This window comes from Camponotus floridanus, unplaced genomic scaffold, assembly GCF_003227725.1.
Source record: "Camponotus floridanus strain SB8 unplaced genomic scaffold, Cflo_v7.5 scaffold58, whole genome shotgun sequence".
Taxonomy (NCBI): domain Eukaryota; kingdom Metazoa; phylum Arthropoda; class Insecta; order Hymenoptera; family Formicidae; genus Camponotus; species Camponotus floridanus.
In genome coordinates this window covers 799,940-823,641 of record NW_020229747.1, presented here as the reverse complement: position 1 = coordinate 823,641, position 23,702 = coordinate 799,940, and the positions used below count along the sequence as shown (strand labels likewise).

The window sequence follows — 23,702 nt, the reverse complement described above, 5'->3', positions numbered from 1 at the left end:
TGTAAATTAATAGAGAATACGAGCAAGATAAGTTGAACGTCATATATAAAAAATAAATGTCAGGATAAAAATAATTTCAAAAGTGAAAAATTATCAATTATCATGACGAGTTTTAACAATGCTATCAATAGGAAATAGCTATGACATTTCATGTATATGCAATTTCCTACGTTTTTCTTTATCATCTTTAACTTTTTGACACTTCTCACTAGGCAAATCTTGAAGACGTTAAAACGAGAAAATTATTTCCAAACACTTGAAGCATAATTATTGCTTGGCGAAGGATTGTTTTCGCATCCAAGAAGCCTCCTCGTGATCGTGCTCCTCATGATCACGACGCAGGCCCATCGAGAAAGGTCGGCGGACGTAGCCAAAGAGAAACAAGCCGAGGAACAGACCGATCCATGTAACCGACCTTACTGGCCTTTATTGACAATTTTACACTTAGGCCAATCAGAATACCGAAATGCTTCCACCACGCTGTTCGCCCGCCCTCCAGAATGTACCATTGGCTTATACCAGTTGGTTACCATGGTCACGAGAACGTGCGTACAAGAGGGGGTCTCGCGAGCGCTGCTGACTCAGATCCGATCCTCGGACCGATGGCATTCCAAAACTGACATCCGCGAGATAAGTCTGAGCCAGTGCCGTCTCCGTCTCTTACCGTGGCGAGGCAGATTAGGTTCAGAATCGGCAACAAAAACGCGTCGCGAGTCTCAACATCAATGAGATAAAGTTGAGCATCAGTATCGTGTCGATCGCGATGTACAAGAGAACTGACGGAAGAACTGGGAGCCAGTGTGACATGACAGTGAATCGAGGACCCTGATCTGATTATGTGCATAACATAATTAAAGCAGTGCAGTGACCCTTTCCCTCAAATATTGTCGCGTTCTCCTTGTGATTAAGTTGTTAAGCTTTGAGACGAAAGTCTCAATCACGGCAGCAAAATTGAGCTGGATTTGCACCAACGGGCCGCCGGCCACTTTATGAGGTGAGTTTACAAGAAAAATGACCACGGAAGGACACGATTAGGATCGGAGAGAAGTTTGAAGATTAAAATGTTTTCGGATCTTTCACAAAGATTACCTAAAACCTTATCGCCAACATCAAAATTTCTTTTGACGAATCGGACATCTCAGATAGAATCAACACTATTGTAGTGTCAGTTGTAAAACTGTATGTTTTCAAGAAAGTTTTATGTGTCAAATTATGAGGGAGAACATTTTTCTCAAGATAATGCCCAAATTTTATTAGCAATGAATAAAACATCTCCCTAGAGATCCGAGAATGAATTTATCATTATTTCTTAAACACAAAATTTTATCTTTTTAAAAAATATAATATAATTTGTGTTGTGCAATTATACAAATACACACGCGCACATAAGTGATAAAAGTTTAAACTTGTGAATTGAATAGTGGAAACTGTCATATATTTTTGATCATCAAAAAAAGACATCAGTGATTTTAACACAATAAAAATTAATATATAACTTTAGAAATAATATTCCTCAATGCTTAATGAAACTACTATACAAAACTCTTAAAGAAATACGATAATCATTTAAACATAATAATACATTATAAACATTGTAATAATAATGATTTGAATCATTGCATATCTTTTAATAGAAATTATATATTCCTTTTTTCAAAGGAAGAGAAAATCCGTAAACTATTCCAAATAACAAAAAATTTATTAGAAATTATTAGACTTGGCGTATCTATTTTAATAAAATGACAAACAGCTGTTTTAATCGTCTTAATTTTGTTAACTTTTATTATTAATTAATATAGTTATCTGTCATAAAATTATATTAATTACATATTATTTTAAATATTTAACATCTTAAACTTGATTAATAAAAAAATGAAAATAATCTATAATTGATTTATTTTTAAAGAGTATTTTTAAAGATAAAACAAGTCTATATTTAATATTAATATTATGAAATATTATATTAAAAATTTTATACAGAATATTTCCAAATTTCACCATTATATATTTATATATATCTATATTTATATATATCTATATATTATATATATTATATATATACCTATATATGTTTCAACATTAATAACAAAATTGTGCAAATAATCAAAGTCTGATTTCTTAGATTTCAGTTTATCTCTTAGAATTGAACATTATATAGTTGTTTCGTGTTAACGAGATAAAATTAATTTTTATTAATCAATTTCCTTTAATTAAATCTTCCATTTATCTAAAAATAGATTCAAAAATACAAAACAATCGCGTGTAATATACAGCATTCAAGAAACTTTGCTGTAAAATGAATACTATCTGTTTAAATTAAAGGATTAATTCAAGCTTAAAAAATATTATTTGCTTCAATTATATCATGTAATTAATGAATTAGACAATAATTTTGACAAATAATATTTTCCTAAAGATTGTAAAATTATACTTATGGTAAAGTTGTAATTCTCGAAATATAAAATACCTAACTCTAATAATTTATAATTGTGCTAAATTTATTCGAATATTTTTAAACGTGAACACGGAATAGGCCTACGCAATTATGCGTCAAATTTAATACTGTTCTTCATATGTGAAACAAACTTTCAATCGCTTATATATTACATGCAATGTTTTTCCCCAAATAAACGTTCTGTTGTCAAAATAAGCAATAAATTGCGGCTTGCTGTATCCCGGTTCTCTATCAGTGACCCGTACCTAAACATTCAATTAGCACTTCCTAATCCCTCGTCGCTTGGGTTGTCAACAGCCATTATTTCCAGCATCTTCTCGGTCTCAGTGAGCTATCCCCAAGAGGGACAGAGAAAGAACGAAAGAGAGAGAGAAATAAAAAGGGAGGAGTACTCAGAAAGCACCCCAAACACCACGATGATGACGGGGTGGTTGTTCCACCCTTGCAACTTCGTCTAACCGACGTATCTATTAATCCGTCCTGAATGACACTCGAGGGTGGCATTCGCTCTCTCGTTGTTCCCCTCCTCCTCCACACGGGGGGTGATCTTAGCTTTACAAAATCGTAACTACCGCTCCCCCTCTCTCTTTAGACCCTCCCCTGACTACTACAAGTTTTTTTTAACGAACACTCAAGGAGATTCAACACGATAATTGTATTAGTTCGAGAAGCTAAAATTGTCGGAGTAAAAAGAAGAGAGATAAACAGAGAGAGAGAGAGAGAGAGAGAGAGAGAGAGAGAGAGGAAAAGAGAGGGAAATGAGTCGTTTGGCCCACCCTTTGCCGCAGGGATGACGTTTAGAGCAGAGAATGAAGAACGAGAAAACGCACGGAACGTGCCGAGATTGGTTAATGGCTTTGATACGAAGAAAAGGATAAGATTAATTTGCTTATGAATTGCGGAGCAAACGAATAAGCAATTATATACCGCCGATGCTGCAAGGAAAGGGCCCACGCTCGTTTCGCTCGACCCCCCACGAAGCCTTTACGATGATACAGTTGCGGTCTATCGATCGAGAATTGCTTGTTCTCATAATTGTGCACAGAAAATAAAAAATGAGAAAGTGATATGTGTGTACGTGTGTTGTTTGCTGATATGATAATTAATTGTGTATATGTGTGTATATGTAAAAATATATATTTTGTTAGTTTTATTAAAGTATCAGAATTTTTGAGAAAAAGAGGGAAATCATCGAGAATTTATTTACTGTTTTTGTATTATCCTACTGCTAGATCATAATTTTTTATCCACAAGACAATTAAAGAGACACAAAATTAGAAATGTGTTTAAAAAATTTCAGAAATAAATGTTCGTCATAAACATTAGGAGAGAAATAATATATAAATAAATGTAATTAAAAGTAAATTATTTGATAAGCACAATTAATTTCTTGCCTTCTGAATAAAATTTTAACTGGCGATTATTCTTGATAAAAGTGTTTTAAAATAAAAATCATTTAGTGACAGTTTCCGTTATTCTTTCGCTTTTAATCAATTCTTAAGTCTCACGGGATTAATGTATGATCCCCGGGTTGACTGGACTAACAGAGGTCACTAATTGGTAGCTGTCTTTAATTACAGAGCCGGCGGCAACATGTGCGACGGCTCCTTCACGGAAACCCTGCGTAGTATGCAGGGCATGACGGGAGCATCGCCACCGGGTGGTGCCGGTGTTGGTGTCGGTCCCATGGGGGTCGGCCTCAACAGCCCGCTCGGCCCGGGTGGCAAGAAAGTGCAAGTGGAACACATTAAACGGCCCATGAATGCCTTCATGGTCTGGTCACGGCTACAGCGACGGAAGATTGCTCAAGAAAATCCCAAAATGCACAACAGCGAAATCTCCAAACGGCTAGGTGAGTGCCAGATTTTCAGGATAATACGTTCTATTTTTACGAATGCTTATCAGTAATATAAATTAAATATTTCGAGATTTCTCCACATTTTCTTAGGTTCTAAAAGATTATAAAATATCAAATTTTCGGATTAATAAAACTTGTAAAGTTGCAGCTTGTAGACACTTTTAAATGCTGCAATATTTTAAAAGACTTTGAGAAACTAAAAATTTTTTATTTCCAAGGATTTTAAATCTTAATATTCTTATGATATTCATCGTCGATAAATTTTAAATAATTTTAAATTTATTAAAAGACCATCTTTTAAGGATATAGTTTTTCAAGATAAAATGTAACATGCATATCCATCGTGTTACGAAAATATCTACTGGATACATTTTATTCGCGATTTTGCAACGTCGCCTCTCACGATGAATAATTCGTCGAATAATCCGAAGTGTCATTTTTTTGTGCATATTCTCTTTCGTTAATTTCTTTTTATGAACGACTTCGCGCATATGTCGCGTGATTTAGCGAAGGAGAGAGATATATATATATATATTCCGTCTAGTATTTCTGTTAAATACCTCACAGTCGAGATCAACAAAGGATCTTCCGCAACTCCCTCGAGCTCCTTTATCTGTCATTTTCTCCTCGCCTCGCACCCTCCATCCCCTATTTTTCGTTTCCCCGGCGACGACGAATAAGGGAAGCGTCTCCTCCTCTTTCTCCTCTTCCTCCGCCACCTCCTTCTCGGTAAAAATGATGCGCACGCTCGAACCTTCGATGTACCACCCCCTTTCTATTTTCCATCTTCCTACCCTCCCCAGCCCATCTTTATTTTCCTATGCTTCTTCCTCCGCGTTTCCTCTTTTGTCGGCGCGACACTTTTCCGTCGCTCTTTCGTCGCCGAGCATATTTTTGGATGATACACTACGTTGCAACACTCGCGGATTTTGTCCCTTTCCTCTTTACCGCGAAACTCCTACGTATATAAGGCGATACAAAATTCCATACTCTCTCAATACGGTGATCGGAATTTAGCGGGTGGGCGCGTGGAATGTCACGTTTCACTTTTTTCCCGATCACAAAGGTATCCGGAAGAATGTCATCTTATTTCTCGATTGGTTACGTGAGTGCTTGGACTAGCCACATAGGAATTCTAAAAAGATAGCGAGGGAAAGATTTTGACATAATGTAACAAGAATATTTGAGCTTCTTCAAAGATTTATAACATTTTTAATTTGTCGAGTATATTGGACTTTATTTCAAAAATAATTATCTCTTGGAAGTTCTTTGAATGTCAAATCTTTAGAGTTTTCTGTAACTTCCAGATTATTGAGACTATAAATTTTTGAAGTTTTGGAATTTTAATTCTGTGATTCTCTTTAAACTTTGATTCTTGAACTTTAATTTTAAATTGGAATTGAAATTTAAAATTTGGTATTAATATTATTGTTTCGCTCAAACATAACAATTTTAAAACAAGTAAGAGAAAGAAGCTTTTTTCCTCGAGATAAACACTTAATATCGGGATGCAAGCTAAAATAATTCCGATTGAAAAGTGTGATAAAGCATCCTCTGGTTTTATTACATCAATTAGTAGATGGCGATTCGCGCGTTTATCTTCGGAGCCGACAATTTACCACGTTTCACGACGTTCGGAGGACGTTTAAGGGATCCTGAAGGGAATAATCGTGACGCAAGAGACGATGAGAAGGGGGTTCTTTAAAGTGAGTGCTCTGTCGGGAGACGCTTAGAGCTAATCTAGTTATTGGACCTCGCTGTAACGTTCCTGTTGTGCAAGTTGCTCGTCCAAACCTTGCCCCTTTCCCTTTCGTCTTCGAGATTCCACTCGAACGAATGGCTTAAGCGTTTCGAGGATGATGGCAATTTTGATCGAGATAGAAAGATCAAGATAGAAAAATAAAAGTACGAGATTCATAAAATTTTCAACGAGAAATTTGAATAATGTACTATTAATAATGTACTATTAATAATATATTATTTTCTGATAGACTCTAAGCAATCATCAAAAACTATAATATTGAAGCTGTTGATGACTGAGATTATAAAAGAATGATTAATCTTGAAATCTTTATAGAAATAATCATATTCGATCTCACAATTCTACTGATTTTTTTACTATTTTTTTTTTGATAGTCTTGCCACAAGGATCGCAATGAGATTCCATTTCATAAGTCTGTTTCCTCTCTTAAAGCCACCTCTAACACAATGTTGCGTCGTAAAAACACACGCACGCGATGCAAACACCCTCGAGAGAGAAGTTAACAAAGAGAACGAGACGAGAGAAGAATAGAGGGTGTATAAACACATGAGAGAGAAACGGCAGGGAGAGCCCAGGATTTGGAGGAGAGGAGACTCGGGAGAAGCTTTCATCGTAATGAAGTATTTCTGCCGCTTGCCAAAGCCTTGAAGAGGAAAGACATCAACTTCTTTGGAGCGTGTTAAAAGAACGACTTGTCTCGGTTTTGCAATCCTCTCGGAAATAGGATGCCCGTCTTATGGCTCTAAAAGACAATCTAATTTAACTTCTTAAACAACCAGCATTGGTTCGCGAAACTATCCGTGGCACCAATCTCGAATAGTAACATCTCGCGATTCTCTGTCAAATAATCGAACAAAAAGCGTTGAAATTAGCTTCTACATTTTAAAGTAAAAAAAAATAATGAAATAAGGTTAACCTTCATCGCCTTTGTGTTAATATTATAGAAAAAGATCTAAATCTCTATTTGCATATTCTATACAACTTATATTATTTCTCGTACAATATTGTAATTTTATTTAACATCAATGAATGTAATGAAAAAGATAAGCATCATGTATGTCGGCTGTATCATATTTTTAAAAAATTTATGCAAAGTTTCTCGGAACGATAATGACATTCAAGCGCGACTTCCCGACGGCTTTTCAAGAAACAGCGGCTTTAGATGCAAAGATCTGTCAAATACTAATATCGGGAGAAAAGATATTACCGCTAACTTTCGCAGATCCTTCACAAAAGTAGACGTAATCGTTGGCTCGCGGAATCCGCGAGGGGAAATAATTCGCGAAGAATCTTCCGACGCTGCACGCTCACCTATAGAATCGCGAGGACAATGACGCTCGTTGCGACAAAGGCGATATATATATAACGCGTTCAGGTACACGTACGCGCATCTTCGCATTTTCTCTCTCCCTTCTCACGGTCATGATTAAAAATGATCGTCCCCGGACTTAAAGCTTCCCGTTCCCTTAAAAGCGCCCGTCACTACTTTGAGCCGCCCACCGGTCGCTCTTTGTGTCACAAAGGCCGGGATTCTCTGCTCCACTTCGAGACTTATGAGTAAAATCAGTTTCCTCGAGCGAATTCCGCGACAAACTTTGCGCGGAAAGGATTGGGAAAGATTAAGGAGATGCATAAAGGAGTAAAGTCTTCCCGGAGTTTTGTTTACTTCAAATTTCGAAACACTAATAATCTTTGAATTGCAAGAAATCAAGTACGAAGAACTTTTCACGATCTAAGCTTCCCAAATATAATCGAATAATAAATCAAAATTAGAAAATTTCAGATATATCTTTTTTTTAGAATTTTAATTAAATATTTAAATAGATTCTTCTCAATCAGATTTTTTTTTTAAACAGACATTAAGTCCATCACAACACCTATCGTTGAGATTTATAAATGATGTAATATTAAAATAATCTTATTATAAAACAATATCAGTAAAATAACAAAAGACGCTTTATCATCATATTCCATGTAATGAAGAGATAAAATATCACATGGGACGCGGAAAACTTTGTATAAAATAATATGACGCGAATATTTTGCAAGATAATTGTTAACAAAATTATAAAAGAGATCTCGCTGTATGCGAGATCATGTTTATTATAAAAATAAAACAAAATTGCATTATGTTACGAAAAAAATGAATCATCTGTAGCGCGTAATGTGTATGCCTTGAAGGCATCTTCTTAATTGGCACGATGCGACGCCAGTAACGAGAATAACAGCGTCATTGTTTCGTGCTGTAAGAAAAGGTAAAGGCTATTAGCAGCGTGGCACGCGAAGAGGACTCAAGATAGAAGGATTTCCTTTTTAGTCATGTCGCTTTATTTAACGACGTAATTATACCATACATCGGTAAATGAATGTATTTAATGAAATTTCGCGCTATTATCGAGAATGTAACACTCGATGATTTATCCCATGCTTCTTTGCGATGTGAACAAGAATTACTGTGCCAAACATTATTTAGATATTTAAGGATATTTCAATAAATATAAAACACATAAGAATTGGGCAAAGAAAATGTGAGAACAATTGAAAATTCAAAAACATTCAATATTACAGGATAGTGTGTATTGTTTTGCAATATCGATCATATTTATCTACATAAAATAATGACACTATTTCGATATAAAAGAACACAAGCCTAATTCTGTTCACAAAAAGTATTTAATTCAATTTATAATCATTGCAAATATTGCTTTAAAAGGAATTAAATTTTATTTCGTTGCGTTAATATCTTCAAATATATGAATATCATTATCATACTTAATTTTTTGTTCTGTACATGTTTCTTTCAAACAAATGTCTTTTTAACACAGACAATGTTACTAATTAGCAGACTGGAAACTTTATTCATCTATTGTAACAAGTTTCATTTGTTAGGCGATATATTTTTAACACTAAACATATTTTCTCACGTAATCCCGAGAACGCAAGTTCGATTTCGAAGCCTCAAGTCGCAAAGTCCCCCCGCGCCAACAGGAAATGCAGGAAACGTTTTCCAATTTCCACGTTTCATCGTCGGGGACAAGTCCGGGAAGGGTTGGAGGGGGTGGCCGATCGATCGGCGGTGCAGTAGCTGCACCGCCACCCCTTCGTCTCACCATCTTCAACTGTCACGCTTCGAACGATAACGCACACTCTTTCTCTTTCGAAAAATTCAATGTTCATGCATGAAAAGTTATAATAGATTAAATTACCGGAATCTATTTCTTTGCGCGAATCTACGAAAAAAGTAATAAACCGCTCCGGATTAATCGACGAGGCAATTGACGTATTCTTTAACGGCCTCCTTTAGCGGCATTGGTCGTGTCACAGAAACGAGGACGACGTCACGGCCACGCCATCCTCTGCTCTCTTTCGTCTTCCTTCTTTCCCGGTCCTCCCCTCTGTCCTCCTCTTCGCCATCCTCGTCCATTAATTAACAGGCTTTGTACTTTTAAACGATGTTAAATAAACGGTATTGTCCGCCGACGAAAGGACTGAAAAGCGGGTGCCATTGTGCTTTAAGCTCGCTCCTCATCGTCCTCGTCGTTGTCGTCGTCGTCGTCGCCACCGTCATCGTCAACCCCAGAAAGAAGGAAAGAGAAAACGAAGGAGTATTGCCCGCGAACGCCAACTTACTAATACCATCAGTACCTGGAAGCCTTTGTTCTAAACAAATACGTCGAAACCCGCCGCCACCCCCGTCACCCTCTTCTTGCTATTTCCCTCTCTTGTTCGATCGTGCCACCTGCCTTTCAGACGGGAAAACGTGTATCGATTGGATAAGCCGTAATATAAATGGTGAGCACACAGGGCTACCCCTTTTGCGCGACCGGAAGTCGCCTCGGCTTTTTGATTCCGAAGGCAAATTCACGCGGTTCATGAGTCGTCAATTTAAACCACTATTTCTCAAACGACGGAAACGCTTGGGAATATTTTTATGCGAAGCACGAAAAGCAACTTTACTTTCTTATCTTACCCCCAAAGGCTTATCTTGGAAATAAATAGAGAGAGATAAATAGATAAAAATATTTCTTAAGAATGAAAAAAAATTATACAGAATAAGTTACTCTTGCATTTACTTGGAGCATATTTGGAGCTGCCTTACAGAATTTAATTAAAATAAGAAAATGCTGAATCCCGTAATCTGCGGTATATATTTCAAGAATTAATTAAGTCGCGAGATTTTTATTTATCGAGAACAATTTCGCGTTATCAGCTTGCTATTGTCTCGAGAGATACGATTCTCGAACTCATTCAGCGCTTGCCGATACCTTTTCTTTGGGGTTTATTGTGCGCCACCACGTATCCGTATTGTCCAACAATGCTGTTGTTGCTGTTGGTAACAGGCAACAACAACGGGAAAAACAAGGGATCTGTAGGATTCACCGTGAATTCCCAGCTTCTGACGTTCTTATCAGCTTTATCGCGGGATCCTCTGCTCTTCTGTCTACTATTCTTTTTTTTCAATTGCAAGATAATTCTCTGACAAGAAAATAATGTAGATTATCCAATAATTTTTAAAACTATATGTATTTACAAATTTAAATTATTCAATTATTTTTAAAAAATTTCATTCAATTGTATTTATCTGTTTTTTTCTTTGAAAACTTTTCTCCCTTAAATGGAACTTCGTATCCTATCAACCGTTCGGAATATTACTTGTGTTGCTTTCTCCCTTTCCTCCTCCCGACGATTTTTTCGCTCCCGGCTGCGTCCGGTAATCCTGGTCAAGCCGCATAAAAGGAAAAGAAAAACTCGGGAGCTATTAAAGCTCTCGTGTGAAGAGCATGAAAAAAGTTACTTTTGACGACTTTGCGACCGGCTTATACCAAGCAAATCTCAATTTAAAACATCAAATTGAGCCATCTGGCGTTTAACAACAAAAGAAAATGTCATATAAAATTCCTGTTCTGAAATAATTATACCTACAGGTGTGTCATAATTTATCTTCCTTCTTTCTTGAGAAACATGCAATCAAAAATTTAGATTCCTAATTTTAAAATTGAAAGATTAGATATATCATGAAAGACGAATCATTCCATATTCAATCTTTATCTGTCGAGTTCTTTTTGTGATACATTCTCGGTACATTGAAATCTCAAATAAATCCAAATAAGAAACAACAAAGGAAAAATTAACGGTCTCTATGATTATAAATCAAAAATTAAAATAAAACAAAAGGCTACCGTGTCGTAAGTATTAGTACGGAATATGTGCCTATTTCCATCTAACTAATTCAAAGAATATTTAATATTTCGTCTTTGATTTCTATTGTGCCTTTTACTTTATTTTAATTTTTTATTTTAATCCAAATAAATTCAAATAAATCTTCAGTAATCAATAATTAATACCTGTAAGTATATTACATAATTTTATTTCCTTCTTTCTTGAGCAAAATTCAGTCAAAAATTTAGATTCCTAACTTTAAAATTGAAAGATTAGACATATCATGAAAAGCGAATCATTCCGTATTCAATCTTTAACTTTCGAGTTCCTTTCGTGATACATTTTCTGTACATTAAAATCTCAAATAAATCCAAATAAATCTTCAGTAATCATTAATATCTGTAGGCGTGTTACATAATTTATTTTCTTCCTTCTCGAGCAAAATTCAATCAAAAGTTTAGATTCTTAACTTAAAAATTGAGAGATTAGTTGTCATAAAAGGCAAATCATTTAATTTTCAATTTTTTTCTTTCGAGATCTTTTTGCGACATCCTTGAAATCTCAACCGAATCAATCTCCAGTAATCAATAATTAATATCTGCAGGTGTGTTACGTAATTTACTTCCTTCTTTCTCGTAGTGTCTATGAATGAAATTCAATCTTAAATTTAGATTCTTAACTTTAAAATTGAAAGATTAGATACGTCGTGAAAGACGGATCGTTTCGTATTCAATCTTTGTCTTTCGGGATCTTTTTGCGACACATCCTCGCTACACTGAAATCTCGGCGAAATCAATCTCCGGTAAACGCGAGCTTCGCGACGTCGCGACGTCGACGTCTCGCTGCGGCGGCCATTGTTGGCGGCGTCGCGGTGCAAACTCCGGGGCGCATTGTGCCCCTCGGCGTCGGGGGGTCGGTGCGTCGCGCACCTCGCTACCAGCAGGTTCCGTTTCCAGAATACCGGGGCTTCGCGCTTTGTGCGCGCCTCGGCGGCCGCCGACAACAAGTGGTAATTAATTCTGCGCAAAACAATCAGCTCGCTGGCTGGATAGGGGTAGAGGAGTGACGAAGGGGTTAAAAACGATTCCCGTCCAATGAGTCCCTCCACAGAATCCCTCCGAGAGCGTTTAAATGCGAATCGAAAAGCCACAACGCGTGTGACAATTAATCGTATAATTTTAAATTAAAAATTTGGATTATTATATATTTCATCATGTGAAACGTTTATTTTGTCAATTTTTACATCCTCTTCTTTTTTTAAAAACGACTTAATTTTTCATCGGTTGATCGCAAATAATACAAAAACAAATACAAAGTACTAATTTTCGGCTTCAAAGTACTAATCAGTGCTGTTCGTCACAAATGGTTTTACGTTCTTATGAATATTTACAAATCAATTTGCGGGAATGAAGTGACAGTTGTCAAATATTTATACTTTCGAATAGCGTTAAACACTATTACTAGATAATTGCAAGAAAAGACACTGTAATACGTGAAACGAATTAATGAATCAAATTGATTAATATTCGAATGTGCGACTTTAGAATTATATTTACAATTAATCTACTCATTTGACGTACTCACGCTCTTATTATTAATCGTAACCTGAAATTTATTGCAGGCGCGGAATGGAAACTTCTTACGGAAGACGAAAAACGCCCGTTCATCGACCAAGCCAAGAGGTTACGAGCCCAACACATGAAGGAACACCCAGACTACAAGTACAGACCGCGAAGGAAACCCAAGACCCTGCGGAAAGAAGGCTACCCCTACAGTATTCCGTACCCAAGTGTTCCCATGGACGCTCTCCGAGCCGGTAATTATTTTAATTAATTTTTTGCATATTTTATAACATTATCACGCGTCAAAAGATAAATCCTTTTTTTTTAATCGATTAACATTACTGCAATATAATTTTCGCGTACCATCACTAATAATATTATCAATTTCATGTCGCGCTCTCGTCTTGTTGGGAAAACATTGACCGCTTTTAAATTATAAAAAAAAATCGATCTATCCGACGGCTTTGACGGGAATCACCTCGTTGCACCGCAATGCAGCCAAGTGGCGCGTGGAAATGTTGTTGCAAATATTGCACCTCGCAGTTGCGTAAACACTCGTGCCGAACACTTGCGACTACGCAGACTGACGTCACGTCACGTCTGGTTAGTTTATTGTGACAATTGAGCGAGCGTAATGGAACCGAGTTTTGCATGCAAAAGCGCGTAGAAGAACACGGAAAATGCGCGGTACGCTACCAATTTGTTTAATTAACGCGCGACGGAAACGCGAATGCATTATGCGCGATGAACGCGGCGCGATTTGTAATTTAATTATTGCAATCTTTCTTTGATACGCGCTGCAACAAAGGTGACAGCGCGCGGACGCGTTGTCTGCATTACACTGCAGTAATACGTGTACATTTTTCGTGTATAAACAAAGCACCGTATCATCCACTTATTTATTTGTTACCGAAAGTGTATGAATAATTGCATTGTTAAAAGTAACGAGTGTAAACAAGATATTTTACGAATATCGCCGCATTCGTTTTTCCAAGCGCCGATTGTTCGATCAATCGGTAGTTGGATCGTATTACTATATTGTAATTATTTAAAATAGTTCACCGTGGTGCCTGCTGTGATATTAATTAATCGTTACCGTCATCGTTGATTTATCTCTCAAATTATATAACTGTATTACATTCGCTTCAATTACTACGTTTAATTACAAATTAAATCATATTCCTGCAATTAAAATTATTTCCCTCTACGATTACTACTCCGACTTGAGATTGTTATTGCTTCTAAATAATATGTACACACACCACACACACACCACACATGAAGAGTTTTACAAAAGTTTTATATTTAAGTTCAAAAGTACACATATTTTTCTTTGATTTTCTTGATAAGTTTCTGTTCGGACTGCTTTCATAACTCATTTTTATTATCACAATTCTCTCTTGCTGCTATTATAATATATTTTTAACATGAAAACAAGATAGTATTCGAATATTTATGACACATTATATATTACGCGTCCGTATTCACCCTGTAATTTATCGTCGTCATGTAATTCGTGCCCGCGAGAGAGTGTAGGCGAGAGTTTACAGATATCTTTCGAGAAATTATTAATTCCGGCAATGGTGATGTCGCGATTAAGGTCGGAATTTATCCCTCGACGCCCACGCGATCTCGCCGCGAAAAGCGATCGGTAATCTCCGATTTATCGGACGCGGAGACTATTCTACTTCCCATTTATATCTCCTTCGTGACCTTCTCTCTGCACATTTCTATTCAAACTCGGAAATTGAAATTCCTGCATCATTTAGATAATCTTGAATAGGAAACATACAAAAAAAAATAACCTTCACCCTTTCAGAATACTAATTTGGAGAAGAAAGACACAAAATTTTACTGCGTTAAAGTAGCCATCAAAAAATAAAACTCAATCCTTTTTAAATGGAAAGTGTTTGACTATTGTCATTATGAAAACCATAATCTTGTTGTCAATATTTATGTATATTTGTGTATAATACCATTCATATATTGTTGTATTTTCACAACTATTGAATTCCCTTTTTGTTAAATTTACCACAATAACAGGTAAAAACACCTCTTTGTTCTTTTATTCGTTTTAAAGGTTTTAAAACTATCCCCTTTTTTTCTCAAAGGATCATTTACTCTTTTTTTCCAAGAGTCATTCCTTCCGGACGGTTCTACTACCTCTCGGCCAGTGGCACGCGCATAAGACAACTGCGTAGGTGGTTGGGATAAATTACCGGCTTAAATTTTCGCTCTGGCATGAGACTGCTTGTCTCTAAGGATCCAATTTAAAGCCAAATCCAGGTTTCAAGCATAAAATCGGGAACAATGCGCGAAATCGCTAATTCTCGTGTTAACTCGAAATCTTTATCGCAACTTGCAATATTTGTATTATTAATATTTTATTAACGTCAGCTGCGATAAACTTATAATTCATAATTTCTGAAAACAAATTAAACTAATAAAATTGATTAAATATATATATGACATGAAAATTTATATAGCTCCAAAGAAAAAATCGAATTATTAAAATATTACATTTAAATTAAAGGAATATTATTTTTTTTTATGACAATATATTGATAATTAATTCATGCAAGGTAAATCGCAAAAAAACGAAGGGAAGAAAATGCAAAACACATGTTCCCTAAAATCTTTTGAATTGTTATCGGAGAGACGTATACTGCGGGGGTGATTGTCCTTTTTTCAACTAGACAGAACGTGACAGATTTACGATCGCGAATATTTTCGTAAAGTCATGTGCCTTTTTAGCCCCCGGGCGTGACTGCTGAGTCGCGTGGATTTTCGCATAATACTGCAGAAGCTTAAGACAATTCGATAAATAATGAGCCTGCGACATGTTTATGCGCTCGCGTGCCTGCGTCCAATGAATCCACGGGTAAACACGATCCGCAAAGTACAGTCCTACAGCGCCGAAGGGAATTATTCGAGGATTTATTTCAGCGCATTCCCCCCATTTCCCTCTTCCGTTTTATCCCCGCACCGCCGCGATATCAAGTCAATCTACAACGATAAAGCATGCTCTCCAATTAAGAAAAATAAAATTATCTAAAAAATATATGATGCGGAACAAAATTTCTTAATGCTCCAAATTGCATAAAAATTTTTTTTTATTCTTTGCCTGATTTACAAAGTTTTAATTTTTTCTTAATAATTTAAAATTAAACTAAATAGTAATATTCATTTTCTTTTTCTTATCAAGAGCATCGATTCAAACTTATCTTAATATGAAAAATACCGAAACATACCAAGATAATTAGCGTATATTTTTATTTCTACGCTAAATATAGACATATAAAATCGCACGTCACACGTTGAATGTACAAGTGATATATAATCCCTTATCTATTTTTCATCCACGTTTTATGAATACGTGAAAGACTAATGTAAACCATTCGCGAGTTTCGAAACGAAGAAGCGACGAGATGCGCCGAGCGGAGAAAACGACGTCGCACGGTAGAATCTTTTGTGTTTGCGTTTGAATTATTATGCGACGGGAGAATTGCGACAGACGGTCACGACGCGCGTAAAATATTTAGACTTAGTAATCAGGTTGCGTCTCCCTCGCGCCTTCGTCCGGCATGGAAATTCAAAATTACGTAATCCGGTACGAAGTGCGAAACAATGAAGACAATAGCAGCCCAGGAACGGCAAACAAATCTCTGTAAACCGAGGGGACTCGCGCGTACCAAGAGACCGATTCATCGAACATCTGTTCTCGAATCTCCGTCGACGGAAAAGATAAATCAAAATCGACAGACGCCGTAAATAAACTTCACCACGTCCGATTAACTCTAATTGAATCGAAAAGGCAAAAACTCGATACAAAAAAAATCTGATAATGCGTTTTAACGAAGTTACTATAAAAACAGTTACTTGATGTTTTCTAGTCTCTCTCTCTAGATGATATTTCACTTTAAATCAATGTAAGAGAGTTAGAATCTCTGCTATCGGTAAGCAATATATTTATATTATCCAAGATATCTACATTAAGTGTTGATTTAAAATGTAGAAATATATACGTGTAAATTATTTTTATAACTATTTTAAATTTATAAAAATAATTTATGCATACATATAAAAAATATGTCGAATTTAATGTAGCTTTTGAATTCCCACAAAATCTATTCATAAAATAATCGATGTAATAAGTTTGCTTCATGAAGCAAATAGCATATGACGAATCGGGAATTCCGTTAAAGATCTTGCGCGATTTTTTCACGTCCAAAATCGGGCAGCATGTCGATCGCCGAAACACTCGTCTCACCTTTGGCGAGATCTTCGGACGTCATTGACGATCATAAATCTCGAGAAACTCAACGCCAATCATCCTTCTTCGGGTTAGCTTGGCTGAAACGAGGCGAATGAGCAACATCTCCCGGTCGCTATCGTCCTCACTCAACAATGGGACTTCGTCGAAGGTTTTGTCGATGATCGATAAGCCACCCAGTATACGTTCTCGTCTCCCTTTCTTTTTCTCTTTCTAAACGAATGGCAAAACATGCAAAACGGTAGAAAAAAAGAGACGGAGACGTGTTAGATAGAGAACCAGATATCAATCTTCACCGAAAATAGTCGATGATCATTAGCGATCATTGTCGGAACTCAAAAGAAAACGCGAATCTTCTTATCCTGAAGCAAAAGTAACCGCTTATTATTTGCTGAACCAACATCTCCCTATTTCTTATTTTGTTTTCCAATATTTCCGGCTGAAGAAACTATATAATTTAAAGCAGAAAAAAAATAAAAACATAATATGTATGTGTCAAAAACGTAGATATGTTAATCTCCGACTTCAATAGTTCAATAACCATCCGAGAAAAAAAAAACGCCAGCTATTCGCGCGACCAACTTACGGCTAACTGTAAAAAAATATTTCCGTTCTGACATTCCCGTACCAGCCTTACCTACGTTTTAATTAACAATCTGCCGCAGAATTACAAGCACTCGAGGCACGAAATATAATTATTCTTGCATCGTCCGTGTTACATAAATGCAACTTGCGTGCAATTAATATATCGCGCGGCTGAAAATTACCGATGGCCCGCAAATTACCGTCTTATTTATCGATACCGGCGTGTTGTTAACATTATAGGGATGGCCGGTAGCATGGGACAAGCCGGGATGGGCACCTATTACGGCCCTGCGGCGGCTTACGGTTCCCTCTCTGCGGCCAGCATGGCTGCGGCCGCGGCAGCGGCTGCACAACAATCGGCGGCCATGTCTGGTCTCGCGGCACCTGCTCAGGTAAGTCGATAATTCTTTCGTATCATCAATATATGTGTAGGTGCGAAGTGCCCCGACACAACGTGCTTCAGGACGTATTACGGACGCAGGACAGATACAGCGAATAACCGGTTAACTCTCTTTAACTCTTTCTCGCGCGAATTATTAATTGATCATTCGGTATTGTTTAATCAAGTGAAAAAAAGATTAATTAATCAAGAAAATTAATTTATATCGTATTCGTAAATATATACATAAATTTTTCGATAAACTCATTTATTGATTTGATTCTTTTCTTTAGTTCCTACTTTAGTTGCACGGCTAGCAATATTTTCCGGATCAAATATTCTCAGAGAAATATATAACGTATGTATTTTTTAAAATTATAAGTTTTGTAATAAATTGTAATTTTGTTATCTTTTGAGAAAAAATGCTAAAAGCTTTGATTTAAGTCACATGATAAAAATGATTAAAGGTAAATATAAAAAATACTCAATCTAAGATGAGAGAGGAATTAGAGAGTAATCTTGGTCGAGATGTTTCTATTTCAACAGCAGCAGTTTCTATTTAACCCGCCGACATTTCACAACGCCACAAAGTCAAATCACAAATCCATTTATCTTCGAGACAATTGGCGACTGGACGTATCGAGTCCGCGAGACAGATCGTCGGCCGCGTAAATAAAGCAAAAGTAGAAGAAAAAGAGAGAGATGAATTGCGCGTGAAAGAGGAAGAGTCGATCCAGGAAAGGAGGAGGAGGAGGAGGAGGAGGAAGAGGAGAAGGGGAACGAGGAGGAGAAGGAAGGATGAGGGTGGAAGAACGGAAGGTAGAGCAGGAGAGAGGATGAGTGTAGGTACGTTTCATTCGTTGTCGCAACAAAGGGGCCCCCGGGTGGCTTCGCAAACAGAAACCGGAGACCGTGGTCTGTGTATGAATTTCCGCAGCTGGCTACGGGGAGACAAACAGATAGCTAGTTATTTCTGCATTCAGCGGCTGAATGGCCGACGCGTCTGGAACGACGCACCGGCGCGATACAAGCGACCATTATTGGCGAACACCGACGGCGAGCGGCACGCTTGAAGAATTCCAACGTTATCTTCATGCCCGGCCGAGTTTGAGCTCTTCCTCTCGCCGGCTCATCAGCACCGGAAGCGCAATCAGCGTCGCGAGGAATCCGATCGCGAAAAAAAAGGAAATTCCGCGGGCTCTCTCGACGACCTAAGCCAACGCTTCCGAGAGAAAAGTTTCAAAAAGAGAGTCTTTAATTAGAGAATTTCTGGAGAAAATTGCAATCTTTCCAAGATGATAAATTCACCATCTTCTAAATCAAAATCAATTTAACACAAGACTTCGATTTGACGAATTAATCTTCTTTCGGAGTAAAAATTGGCAATATAATGAGACAGAGAGAAAGTTGATTAAATCGCAGCAAAATGTGCTACACGATCGATTCTTATCTGTATAAAATTCGTGAAAAATGAGTCTTAAGATCGACAATTAATGATAGGAATCGTTTACTTGGTCGCACACTCTCATAAGCGAATCTCTCTCTCGGAAGCAGTTCTTACAAAATGTTGAAGCGTCTGAAATATCGAGGGCCGCGACACAATATGCGGCGATGTGAGGGAGTTGACTTTCTCGTTCTCTATGCTCTCTCCCACCGCTTCGAGGCCATTTGGAAAATAAAGTGCGCTCATTCTCTTTCGTTCTCGACTTCGACGACACATGGCGCGAAAGGAGAATGCCGGTCTTTTGTGAGCGAAAACAGAGGCGAATGGTATACGGTGTCATTGTCCTCTTTAGCAGCAACATCGCGCTGGATAATTAAGTCTTCTAAAACGATGGCGTAGATGAAGACGGAATAAACTATCGCGATAATGACGAGGGTAGACATATCCGAAAGTAACGATTATTTAATATAATGTCGATGTAAAGTACGTACAGTTACACACATAATATAATAATTTTTCTTAGCATTCTTGACTTTATATTATATATTGTATAAAATTTACTGTGCTCTAAATAATATCGATAAAAAAAAGTTGGATAAATCTTGATGAAATTAATTTAAAAAAATCTCTTACTTGTTGAATTTATTAAAAGTAGATTCGTAATTTTATATATCTAATTTTTCATATAATTGTTTAAAATTTCAAGAATATGTTGACCAGAAAAATTATTTTTTAAATTTCAAGTTATTTTATCCAATCTCAGCAATACAAGATTAATTTAAAATTCGATCTTCGATCGGACCGGAATTATTTGTGAGGCATTTCTCGCAAAGCATGCGTTACGATCATTTAACGGTTAATGTGATAATCGAAGTCGTCGCGATCGAATGAATTTTCATGCGAATATCTCAACGTCGCGCGGTCAGAAGAAATTTTTTAATTTCCGGACACACTGTTGCGATCCTCGCGAATTGCAGAGGGAGGGAAAAGGGGGACTTGGAGGCGAGAGAAACGGAGCGCTGTGTAATCAATTGGTCGTAGCAGGCGGGAGAGACTTAGCATCGCTAAGACTGCATGTAAATCATCCGGACAAAGCCGCTTAACGATCCGACAAAGGATCCCGCACGGTCCTTCCTTCGGCCACGAATTATAGAATCGGCAATACGCGCACTATTCCCTCCCTCTCTCTTCTTCTCCTTTTTTTAACACCGCTCATCTCTCGGGGCCAGTCATCCCCTTCTCAACTCGGCAGCGCGGCCATCCGAATGTGCTTGGTGACGAAATTTATGGCCGTTTGGCAGCGTTGTCTTCGACGTAGAACAAATTTTCGAACCGGGTCGCGTCGTCCGCGTCCACCGATTTCGCGATTTGCGCGCGCCGACCGAATCGAATGCATCTCGACTCTCGAATTTGTCGCCTGTTTTTTATCCCCCGTCGTATACGTTTTTCTAACGGATCTGGATCCGGACTCGAAGTGCAAAAATCTGCGAAAGTTAATAACGACCTCCCATAAATTCTTCTAGGATTTTTAATTCCGCTTGTGAAAAGTCTTGTCAATAAATTAAATTCTCCCCCTTAAAATTGATATTCAAACCGTGTAGTGGTCACGAAATATGAAGATCCACAGCGGTATTGTATTCGCAAGGCTAGAAGTCTCCTCGTTTTGTGTTCCAGGTAGTGAGCTCGATGGACGCCATGAAGTATTCCATGGAAGCTGACAAGTATCGCGCCGCCTACATGCCACCCAGCACCCTGGCGATGAGCATGTACCCGGACCCCAAGTACCTGGACTCATCCAACCCCAAGACCTATCTGGACTCCCGGACCTACTTGGACTCGGCGAAAGCGTACTTCGAACAGTCCAAACTCTACATGGATCAGAAACCGGCCATCGCTGATTACAGCCGATCTAGTTACGAGCCCAACAAGCTCTACGAGGAATCCAGCCCGGGTAGCGTCGTCGGCGGAAACGGACCCGCGAGATCACCGGCCGCCGAGTCGCCAGACACGAGCAAGCAACACGAAAGGACTGAGCAGGGCTCGTCTAGTGCAAGCTCGACATCGACATCGTCGGCCGCGAGTCCTGGAGCGACTCTGCCCGCTTATTATCCCGGACCGGTCCAGGCTGGAGGTCTACTGGGCCCGCAGATGGGTCAGTACGGTGGATACCAGACGGCACCGGCGCCGGGAAACGAATCTTTTCGCCGGCCATTGACAGTTATCTTCTGACCCGATAGAGCGTAGCTCTGATCTATCCTCGACGAGCAGCTGCTATGACGCCTGACTCGCGGTGGCTGGATCGCGACGACTAAAGATGCAGATTTCGCGAATTTGACGAGGCGAGATGAAGAAATATCATCGATCGCGAAAAACGTCATCTTCTAACGAAGTCGAGATTTTGACGTATCTTCAAGAGGAAGAAGACGGGATTTGGTCCCCCCTGTATAATCTGACACGGATTTCATGGAAACGAAAGTGAAATGTTATGTGAGAGTTATAGAAAACTTTATTCCCTCCTTGAAATAAGCTATCCTTTATTTTACTGGATTTTCGCCAAACTTTTCAACAATGTCACCATTTTCTCATCATAATAACTATCACGAATTTTCAGATTTGCAATGAAATATTTCCTGAAGAATACTCTCAATTTTAGAAGAATTCTCTGATAATCTTTAAAAGATAGCAAGCAATATTCAAACAAATTCAGTGCTATTGATAAATGAAGATCTTACGAACCAGTTAAATAAACATTGGAGAAGCTGCGAACAAGATAGATAGAATCGTTCATAAGGCGAAGAGATATTTAATCTTCAGAAAATCTTCAGGAAACGTTGTTAATTTAATAATTTGACACATTCATCGTTTAAGACGCTCGATCCGAAAGAATTTTATCGAGTGATCAAGAAAATTAGATCGTTTTCCGGTTGGATATTATAATAACGCTTAGCAGCATCGCTTTAGCAGCGAGATTAAAATTGACCAACTGACTATTCCCAGAAGCAAATACCGGATTAGCGACGATAACATTGTTACGACAACGAAAACCGCGAAGGTTTCCGCTATATCGTTAACTGACTAGTCTTAACCGGGACGTGTTAAGAACATATTGTACATAGTCCTTGTGTAAATAGTGTAGCAAAAACTGGGCTTTACCGGATATCCGCACCCGAATCCGCTTTCTTACGGTTTCCATCCTCGCGTACGAGCTTAGTCCTCGACGAAGAAAGCAGTACAAATGGGATCGTGTGCATAAATGATGTCCGAAACCTGTCGCGAGTGATTTGATCTCGATGGAATGAAGTAAGCAAGTCTCTTTGTTTTTCTCCTTTTTCAACTCACACAATTGATTACAAAGATATGTTCAATCTTAATATAACCAAACTGATAAAGTATTAAACAATCTTGAGTAATAAAAAAAACAAAAGTTTTCATACACATTTTAAATTAACGATAAAGAGATTGAAAGTAAAATTTCGTCAATGATTTTTTATCAATTACTAAATTAATTATTAAAATCAAGTCAATGTCATCAGTTTTGTGCGTTGAAAATTTTCAAGCCGATATCCCACAAGTAGAACTTTTATAAAAAATTTTATTTAATTTTTTCTTATAAGTGCATTTTATTTTATTCTCATCGAGAAATTACGGTAATTATTCTTTTTATTAAAAACAATGTAAGAACACATTATCTATCGATATAAATAGATATTTATTATTAATTTTTTAGCTAGATATATCTTGCATTGTTTCTTTGCGGAGATACTATAAAGACGCTCCTTTTGTCGCGCATTTTAGTACGAGTTTTAAAAAATAAATAATCAACAGTGATTATTAATTATAATTCTTGTTAATTTATTGACAGAAATACGTGATATTTCTATCTTGTTAGATTTTTTCGCTTTACCATGTCGAACAAATCGATTTTGCGAGAGGAAAAATAAACTGTGGAAAATATCTCGTTCTCAAAGAGCGAGGTCTTCCTGCTATACCATATAACCTTTGTATTCGTATCGTTACGAACCTTACGATGTATCGATTATCCGAGTATAATATTACAAGCGACACAAAAGTAAGCTATAAATATTGTACCGTAAATGAAAAATAAATAATATTAACCTTGAAAACACTACATGTGTTGACATATTCCTCTTCCAATTTTAACATTAATCTCCTTAATAGCATTTAATATAATAAATTAATTAACTAAATAATCACGTTTAAATA

At 37.3% G+C, this 23,702-nt stretch overlaps 1 protein-coding gene across 1 annotated transcript; it reads left to right on the top strand.

The window, feature by feature from the left end:
• The first annotated feature begins 603 nt into the window (after window positions 1-603).
• Window positions 604-23,039, top strand: LOC105258222 (transcription factor Sox-19b). Its single transcript, XM_011269357.3, has 5 exons — window positions 604-994; window positions 4,036-4,307; window positions 12,857-13,051; window positions 17,896-18,047; window positions 21,153-23,039. The coding sequence occupies exons 1-5, from the start codon at window positions 990-992 to the stop codon at window positions 21,705-21,707; spliced, it is 1,179 nt and encodes a 392-aa protein (XP_011267659.1). The 5' UTR covers window positions 604-989; the 3' UTR covers window positions 21,708-23,039.
• Window positions 23,040-23,702: the final 663 nt, after the last annotated feature.